At 36.1% G+C, this 9479-nt stretch overlaps 1 protein-coding gene across 1 annotated transcript; it reads right to left on the bottom strand.

Annotated features, from left to right (window-relative positions):
- Positions 1-168: 168 nt before the first annotated feature.
- LOC114751854 (MADS-box protein JOINTLESS-like) lies at positions 169-9008 on the bottom strand. Its single transcript, XM_028940542.1, has 8 exons — positions 8975-9008; positions 8318-8502; positions 2748-2817; positions 2544-2560; positions 1052-1105; positions 808-907; positions 616-657; positions 169-207 (listed from the first exon to the last, which is right to left on the bottom strand). The coding sequence occupies exons 2-8, from the start codon at positions 8497-8499 to the stop codon at positions 169-171; spliced, it is 504 nt and encodes a 167-aa protein (XP_028796375.1). The 5' UTR covers positions 8500-8502; positions 8975-9008.
- Between the last annotated feature and the right edge of the window lie 471 nt (positions 9009-9479).

The following is a 9479-nucleotide window of genomic DNA, read 5'->3' on the forward strand; positions in this document are numbered from 1 at the left end:
TATGTATACAACTTAGATAAACTAATTCAATAATGACCCATTCAACTGAGGATCATCCGTTAACAGGGCAATAAAATTTAAATCAATGTCCTAGCTAGTTCGATGCTATAAACATTAGAAACACAGAAATTTAACGGTTTACAATGAAAAAACACTTCAAAATTCCGATCACTGATTTAATCGCTGATTCTCTTCCACCAATTGGATCTCTGCAGATAAAAAAAGCAGCATTTTCAGACAAGTGAGGGAACCTAAAAGCTAGATATGTAGTTTTAATACTTACGGATTAAATATGAAGATACAAACACAGGCAAGGAATACTCAATTCAATCCATAGATGTCTTAGACTTGCTATTCTTTAGTCCATAGTGCATATTTTAATGAATTCTTTTATTGTATCAAATATTAAATAGAAGAATCATGTAGAATTTTTTTTTTTTTCCCAAACCCTGCATGTTAATGATTCAGATTCTCCCTGTATGAATGGATTAAGGAGGATGGGAAAGGGAAAGAATGTTTGACGATGATAATTCTCTCTTTTTTTTCCCAAGCTTCAAGTTATAACTAAACAAAAAGATGTAAGATTTCAAAAATTAAGTTTGGAATGTGCTTGACCTTTCTCTTGAGCGCATCGATCTCTTTCAACATTATGTCATCCTGCAAATCACAAAAAAAAACCATCCATGCAGATTAGTTATAATAATTTCTCGATATCAGCAAAGTGGCCCCAATAAAACAATCGCTAAAGCTTTCCTCTATAGTACACAAATAAATATGCAACATAGAAGTGGACAAGACAATTCAAACCTTTGCTCCGACAACACGTTTCAAACCTTTTTCTAATTGCTCTTCAAGCTTCTGTAATTCATTTATGTTCAATCCTTCAAGCTCTTCTCCCTTCAACTGCCTTCAAATTACAAGACATAGCCATCCCTCAGTTATACAACAGTGCAGGTCTATGCATAGAGAAGGCACAAAATAAAAACTTCACTCTCTATATATGTAATAGCACGTAAAATACACACACACACACACACACATACACACATACTTCAGTTCCTGAGCCCTATTGGCTTCTTCCTTGCTGAGCTTGCTGAAAGTGTCCCTGTCATACTATACATAACAATTATGATTCATTAGTATTGAATTTCAGGTGAAGCAAACGTGAAGTGTGCGCGCGCGCGTGTGTGTACACAATCTTCTCTCTTTCACTAAAATTTTCGTCCGTTTTTATTTATTCTGCATTCTATGAGGTAGAGACTTATTTCATTTCAAACTATATGTGAAGGCATGTATATAAGGAGGAGAAATTCTCAGGTGCCGTATTATTGAAATTATATCTTATATATTTAACTAAAGCCAGCCCCATGCATTTGAAAAGTCTGAAGTGAGTTGTGCTATCTGTGCTTTATGAAAATTTGGAGGGAAGCTTAGGTTTATTGGCTATATTTAACAACCGGAGTTAAGCTTAATTTTAACTCAGTTATACAGAATCATGGTCAAACCATTAGTTCCAGATGATTCATTGTAGTTTGAGAAATCATAGTTAAGTTCTTGCTGCAGTTAAATCTTTAAAAAGTTGGAGCCAGGGCACTTTTTTGTAATGAGAAAGAATAATAAAATGATTAGACAAGCATTTTCGTCTTAATAATAGCTAAGTCAACCGCATAAGCAGCTTAATTACTTTCCAAACATATAATCAATAATACTGCCACCGCATAAGCAACAGGAACTATTCAGGACTTGTTATGGACCAATTTGTTTAAAATTAAAGAAAAAAGATATTTTAGTTAAGTTTAACACTTGAATTGTTGGAAGAAGATCACATTAAGATTTTGCTGGGGAGAAAAAAAACTATTTTTGGCTTCTCTCCTTTTTTTTTTTTTTGGGGTAAGCTACTCCACAGAGCTTAAAAAAGCTTTTTCCCACACATCCCTCATATGTAATTAGCTTACCCAGCAACTTCCTCATGTTTAGCCCAAGTAACATCAATTTTTTTTTTAACAAAAGTGCAAACCTTTGCTTTGACAACACGGCTCAAACCTCTTTTTATTTGTTCCTCAAGCTTCTATGATTCATTTCTGTTCAATCCTTCAAGCTCTTCTCCCTTCAACTGCCTTTCAATATAATTATAAGGTATAGTCATCCCCTTAGTAATGCAATATAAGTCTATGCATAGAGGAGGCACAAAATAAAAGCCTCAGCGTACATGCGCGCGCGCACACACATTTGTATTTCATACCTCAATTCCTGAGTCTTATTAGTTTCGTACATAATATTTTATTACTATTATTATTCACATTGTTCGCGAACTTGAAGCTTTTTATTTATTTATTCATAGGTCTCATTTGATATCACCTCATTTGGATCCTGTTGTAGCTTGGGGCTATGAGCTAGGAATCTAAATATTTCGTCCTTTCTAGTTATATAAACATGGAAAAGGGGAAAATTTGGGTAATTAAACAAATAATCAAGTTGAAGAGGGCTAAGGGATAAAGTTATTAAAATCAAAGGGAACGGAACCAATGTACTGAGACAAGGACAATTCAACAAGAACAATCTAAATATCTATATATAATATAAAAGATCTTATAAGTTGTACTATTCATGAGATATGGAATAAGTGTCGCATAACTCAGGCTAGTTTATAATACTTAAAGGAGGAAGAAAATGGAGCAAAAGGATTGCGAAGCATATATTTAGACGAAGTCAGTTTCAGGTAAAAAAAATATGCATAATGATCTTACCAAAACAGATGAATGATATAATCTCTCAATTTGTGAGTGCTGATCATATCTTTCAATAACCTGCGGCACACTATAATAAGGAAAAAGACAGATGGTTCAAAATTTATTCTGCAAACTACACACTGTACGCAGTATGGGATGAAAAAGAGAAGGGGTATTAGAGAACTTGAACCCCCAAGTATAAAATGATATACCATCCCCGGTTCTTAATATAAGATCTACTTAATTAATTTGGATAGATTAAGACATAATTAAATTAGTTATTTGTCAAAAATATGTGTTGATTTTTCTAAAATATCTTCTTAAATGATTTGCATTGAAACTATCCATTAATGCAAACTTCCATAGGAGACGCGCAATTAATAGGGTTAATTTGGATAAATAAAAAAGGGAATGGATTGGGGTCTTATATTTATAACCATATTCAATTCCCCTACTAGCTCTTATATTAGAGACTAGAGGTAGTATTATTATATCAGCCCCTAAAATCATTCTTTATTGATGAATTTCTTTGCGTGACTAAAATCATCAAATGAGTTGTAACCTCCAAAAAAAAAAAATCAAATGAGAAGTAAACATAAAGGTTGCACGTTAAAAGATTATAAATGCAATCATATGCAAGTGACTCTGATTTTCATTCTATGGTTCATTAATTACGATGCCAAACTTACTCGATGACAACTACAAGTAGTAGCCTGATTATTCTCTCTTGCTAATTAATTCCATGACTTTAACTGCGACACTTTTTACTTCTTTTCTTCCTCAGGTTGGATTAATGGCTTTGATACTTTTTTTTAACTGAAAGGGGACAATTACAACCACTCCTCAAACCAGTCATGGAGAAATTATGGAAATAGCTTGCGTTATTGCGTCTTTATGATAAAATGGCAGAAATATCCTTGTATTTTTTGCGTTATCGCGTTATCGCAAGGAATGGGGTTGGTATCATCGCTGATGGGACTTGAAAAAAAAACGTGGTAGAGGTTAAAAGATTTGAGGACAGAATAATATCGTTAAGAGTAATTGTTGAAAAGGATACTATCAATATCATTAGTGCCTATGCACCTCAGGTTGGGGCAGAGACACACCTTAAAGATAAGTTTTGGGAAGATATGGAGGGCTTGGTTCAAAGCATACCACTCGAAGAAAAAAATTTTATCGGTGGGGACCTTAATGGACATGTTGGTAAGGAAATAGGACAATTCAGCGGGGCCCATGGTGGTTTTGGTTTTGGGGAGCTTAATAGTGGAGGACAATCTATTCTTGATTTTTCTCTTGCATACAATCTTAAGATTGTCAACATTTGTTTTAAGAAGCGAGAGGAGCATTTAATCACGTACAAAAGTGGTGTCTCAAAATCACAGATTGATTTCTTTTTGGTTAAGAATCCGGACAGAAGATTGTGTACTAACTGCAAAGTGATTCCAGGAGACGGGGTGAGTGCCCAACATAGAGTACTTATCCTTGATGTACGTTTTAAGAGTACCAGGCAAAAGTACCATCAAGTGGCAAAACCGGGATTAAGTGGTGGCAGTTAAAAGGGAAAAAGCGGGAGTTATTCAAAAGGACTCTTTTGAAGGAAGGGAATTGGGAGTTGCAGGGAAATGCAAACATGATGTGGGAAGAGATAGCTACAAGGGTTCGTTTGGTAGCTAAAGCAATTTTGGGAGAATCCAAAGGTCCTGGTCAAAGAGATAAGGAGACTTGGTGGTGGAATAAGAGTGTGCAAGAGAAAGTCAAACAGAAAAAAGATTGTTTTAAGGCCATACACTTGTGCAATAGTGTAGAGAACGGGAAAAGTATCAGTTGGCTAAAAAAGAGACAAAGAGAGCAGTGAGCGAAGCACGTACTAAAGCTTATGAAGGGTTTTATCAGGAGTTAGGAACAAAGACGGGAGAAAGAAATATTTACAAGATCGCGAAGCAAAGAGAGAGGAAAAAGAGAGATCTGGATCAAGTAAAGTGTATAAAGGATGAAGATGGTAAAGTGTTAGTTACTGATGGTGATATTAAGGACAGATGGGAGGCTTACTTTTACAAGTTGTTTAATGAGGGAAGCAATTATGCGACTCAGGACTTGCAGGACTTGCTAATTAACGAAGATGATCGGAATTTGGCTTTCTACCGCAGGATACGTATCGGAGAGGTTAAGGCGGCTCTCAAGAAAATGGACAATGGAAAAGCCGTTGGGCCTGATGGTATCCCTATTGAAGTTTGGAAATGTTTGGGCGATGAGGGGAGGTGTGGCTAACCAAGCTTTTTAATGAAATTCTACGCTCTAAAAATATGCCGGATGATTGGAGGAGAAGCATTTTAGTTCCTATTTACAAGAATAAAGGAGACATTCAAAACTGTGCAAGCTACAGGGATAAAACTTATGAGTCATACAATGAAGTTGTGGGAAAAAGTGATGGAATATAGATTGAGGTTGGAGACTTCTATTTCGGAAAACCAATTTGGATTTATGCCAGGGAGATCCACATCGGAAGCAATCTATTTACTAAGGGGTTAATGGAAAGATATAGAAGTAAAAGAAGAGATTTACATATGGTTTTTATTGACCTGGAAAAGGCTTATGATCGTGTGCCAAGAGAAGTATTGTGGAAGGCTTTGGAAAAGAAAGGTGTACGGGTTGCGTATATCAAAGTCATACAAGATATGTATGAGGCGGTAACTACCAGTGTAAGGACGCCTGGGGGGAGACAAAGGACTTTCCTATTAAGATTGGCCTACATCAGGGATCCTCTCTGAGTCCGTACTTGTTCAACATTGTTCTGGATGTTCTAACTGAACCTGTTCAAGAAAGAATCCCTAAGTCCATGCTCTTCGCGGATGATATAGTTCTTATGGCGAATCAAAAGAAGAGATTAACACTAGTTTGGAGTTATGGAGAAGGACTTTGGAGTCGAAAGGTTTCCGTTTGAGCAGAAACAAAAGAATATATGCATTGTGATTTTGGAGGGAGGCAAGGTAATAGGGATTTGGAGGTGAGGATGGGAGAGCAAATTATTCCTCAAGTATCAAAGTTTAAATACCTAGGATCCATTATACAGGAGGATGGGGAAATTGATGGAGACATTTCTCATAGAATACAAGCTGGCTGGTTAAAGTGGAGGAAAGCTACCGGAGTTATTTGCGATAAGAAGGTACCTGAGAAACTTAAAGGAAAATTTTATCGGACTGCTATAAGACCAGCTATGATGTATGGTAGTGAATGTTGGGCAATAAAGGGAAAACAAGAGCACAAAGTCGGAGTAGCAGAAATGAGGATGTTGAGATGGATGTGTGGTCATACAAGAAAAGATAGGATTCGAAATGAAAAGATCAGGACAAGAGTCGGTGTGGCACCTATCCAAAGAAAATGGTTGAAAATCGCTTAAGATGGTTTGGACATGTGCAGAGAAGGCCTTTGGAGGCCCCGGTGAGGAGGGTGGATCAAACAAGATGGAGTCCCATAAAAAGAGGCAGGGGAAGACCGAGAAGAACGCTGAATGAGGTCATTGAACGAGACCTCCTAATCAACAACATATCTAAGGATTGGGTTGTTGACAGAGCACGATGGCGTCGTGTGATTCATGTAGCCGACCCCACCTAGTGGGATAAGGCTTGTTGTTGTTGTTGTTGAATGAAAAGTTAAAAGAAAAATGACGCAGACACTACTCTACATGGGGATTAATTATTAAACTACAGGTTATTTATAGAGAAAGATGGGGTAAAGAAGCCGGATATACAAGATAATGTGGAAGAATAACATTTTGAAATACAACAAATATATTGACTTATATCCGATTGAAACACTTAATAACAAATGCGCAAATTCATTTAGGTTTTGTGGAAAATTCGTTTCTAACTGACAGGGGCAAAGAACTTAAAAGAATTCGTTCATGATTATAAATGGATTTAAGATGATGAATACAACTCTAAAAGGGATAACTATAAATTGTCAAACTTAGTGCTCCGCAGGAATGAAGAGTTTCGTATTTGGTTAGTGTGTCGAATCTGACCATTACTCTTAGACAAGAAAATTATTATGTCTCCTATGTTATAGTTCAATGGCGCGTTTTTTAGATTATCAACATAAGTTTGGGTGACCTCCCATATCTCATAAGTAGTTTCAGGATTTTGCTTCATTTCTTAAATATTTTGAACTTCATTCACTCTTTTTCCTTTTTGTATTTTCCTGCACTTCCTATGCTACTAATATAAACCTCTTATAAACTTTATTAAACGTATTAAACGTATAATATAATATGATAATATATATTTCATTTTAAAATAATAACTAGCAAATTCAATTCAACTCAACAGCAAAAAAATTGGACAGAAAAAATAGTGGTCATGAGTTCAAATATTGAAGAAGACACATTTAAATAGAAAATATTTGGAAAGCCATTTTCCTCTGGCATCACTTTCAGTGGCGACCTTTTTTTGTCGCCACTGAAACTTTTCAGCCATAGTCGCTATAGGTGGCAGCTTTTATATTTTCAGCAGTGACATTTTGTCACCGCTAAAAGTCAATTTTTTTTGTACCTAGTAAGCAAGGGAACAAATTTTGATAACCAGGATAGATTTCATCCTTAGCAAGTTTTAGTAGTTTTGCATGTGTGGACGCATGTCAAATGCCTATAATACACATGCAAATATATAAATTTGAACTTCACACATATATTGATGTGATGTTATGTATCCGAGGGTCCTCTAGAGGATTGAAAGAGATTAGAAATTGAAATACTAATCTCGCAAATCAAAGAAAGAGGAAAAACCTAATGCGTTGTGTTACATTGCCATTACGGAAAATAGCCTTTTGCGTTAACTGATATAAAGCCTCTAAATGAACACCCAGAAAGTGCGTTTTGTTCTGAAAACTAATCATGTTCTCAAATCAGATATTTTACCCTAAGCACCATTTTTTCCCAGTCAAGCAAGCTAAATGAACTAATCCTTTCCTTTGCCTAAGTCGTCAAAAGGTCTAATTCAAAACAAAACATCCCCTTGTCTAGAGCCTTATATACGGGGAATGATCTATAATAAGGCAATGAAGATATATATATATATATCCATATTGGAAATGAAATGAACTATAACATGTCATCGTGTTGGTATCTTCTTTGCAGTTACATATCAAAACAATAAGTGATAAGTTTCTAAAGCCATTTTTCTTTGTTAGGATGCAAAAAATAAGATGTACATTTATAAAGGGTAAACATTCAAGAATCATAAACTAAGAGGTCGAAGTTTTAGAAAATCAAAAAGCGAAGTACGGCAAGTCAGCCAAGATTATCATTATTATTTTCTCAGAAAAGTGTTTGATAGAAACAGTGAGATTCTCTAAGCTAGCACGTTCGTGGTCATTCTTCTGTACGTTTGTCTAGATCAATGAGCTTAAAATAAAATTAAAATAATAAGCACAAGTACATGATTACGAATCTTGCAGGTACGTGCGAAAATTAAACAATAATTACCGGGCAAAAGCTTTCGACCATCAACGAGTTGCAGATAGATCGAAAATACCTGTGAGAATATATATAAAGATGAAAGGGAAAATTAAAACGAAGAGAGAAAGAGAGAGACCTTGAGCTAGCATATTCGAAGAGCTTCCCAGTGGAAGAAAAGACTATGAGAGCAATCTCAGCATCACAGAGAGTCGAGAGTTCTAGAGCCTTCTTGAATAGCCCTCTCCTTCTCTTTGAAAATGTCACTTGCCTCGCAGTTATGTTATCGATCTTCTTTATTTCTATCCTCTGTCTTGTCATTTCCTTATCAAGCAAAAATAGACCCAAAAGTCAGGGGCGAAAATAAGGAAAACAATTCATTAATAATCAATAAATATGATAGATTCAGACTGAAAATAAAAATTACTGAATCTTTCGTAACTAAAAGAGCGAAACATTTAGTTTCCGACCAGTTAAAGGAAAGGAGGCGGCTCATTATCTCTCAAATCGAAGTAGAAAATCAATATCAGATCCATTAAGCAACACACACAAATTGTTCTTGGGTCAGGGCTTCCAATCAGAACAAGCAAACGATTGAGGAATGTTACTGTAAAACACCAAAGTGTTGGGGATTAAACAAGAAGAGGAGGAAAATGAAGAAAGGGAAGAGAAGAGAAAGAGAAAGAGAAAGAGAAGGGGAATGTTACAGGAAAAGAAAAGGAGGAAAATAGTTGGTTTGAAGTATCAGTGTCTAAAAGAGGAAACGAAAGATGGCAAGAAAGAGGAAGATGCTCACCAAGAATCTGGAATTAACCCTAGTTGAAGAGAAAGCTTAGCCGCAGGTGCGATGAACCCCACCTATCAATAGTCTAGGAGAGAACAAACCCAGAGAGGAGAAAGAGAGAGAGAGGCAGGTGGGAAGAGGAGGAAACGAACTTTTTTGAGAAATAACGTTAATTGCTAGTTATGGGGTGGGCGAACTAAGCTTATTTCGTTTTCTTTCCTTTTGTGGACTTAATGGTGAGTGGGGGCAAGCACGACACCGTACGCACCTCGCTAAACACCATCCAATGAATTGCAGAGAGAGAGAGAGAGAGAGAGAGAGAGAGAGATGTGAGAGATGCATGGGAGATGCGTGCGGGTGTCTTTTTTTTTTTTTTTTTAACTGTAACAGCTCTTTGGAGCTCAGCTTAGAGGAAATGACATTTTGGACCCAACAAAATGATATTTAGGGGAAAAAAAAAGGGAGAATTTCACTCAAGGACCGCAGAACATAATTAATGTCAAAGAGCCTCCAAAAC

The sequence above is a fragment of the Neltuma alba genome, unplaced genomic scaffold, assembly GCF_004799145.2.
Source record: "Neltuma alba isolate B1F8T4 unplaced genomic scaffold, ASM479914v2 tig00007135_pilon, whole genome shotgun sequence".
Lineage (NCBI taxonomy): Eukaryota > Viridiplantae > Streptophyta > Magnoliopsida > Fabales > Fabaceae > Neltuma > Neltuma alba.

What these genes read in the sequence shown, in the direction of transcription:
- LOC114751854 (XM_028940542.1), bottom strand. Translation starts at nt 8,499, where the DNA reads ATGACAAGACAGAGGATAGAAATAAAGAAGATCGATAACATAACTGCG. An exon ending in AATAGGGCTCAGGAACTGAA is followed by an intron (nt 908 to 1,051) that starts GTATGTGTGTAT and finishes TGTAATTTGAAG; the next exon opens with GCAGTTGAAGGGAGAAGAGC. An exon ending in TCGATGCGCTCAAGAGAAAG is followed by an intron (nt 208 to 615) that starts GTCAAGCACATT and finishes TTATCTGCAGAG; the next exon opens with ATCCAATTGGTGGAAGAGAA.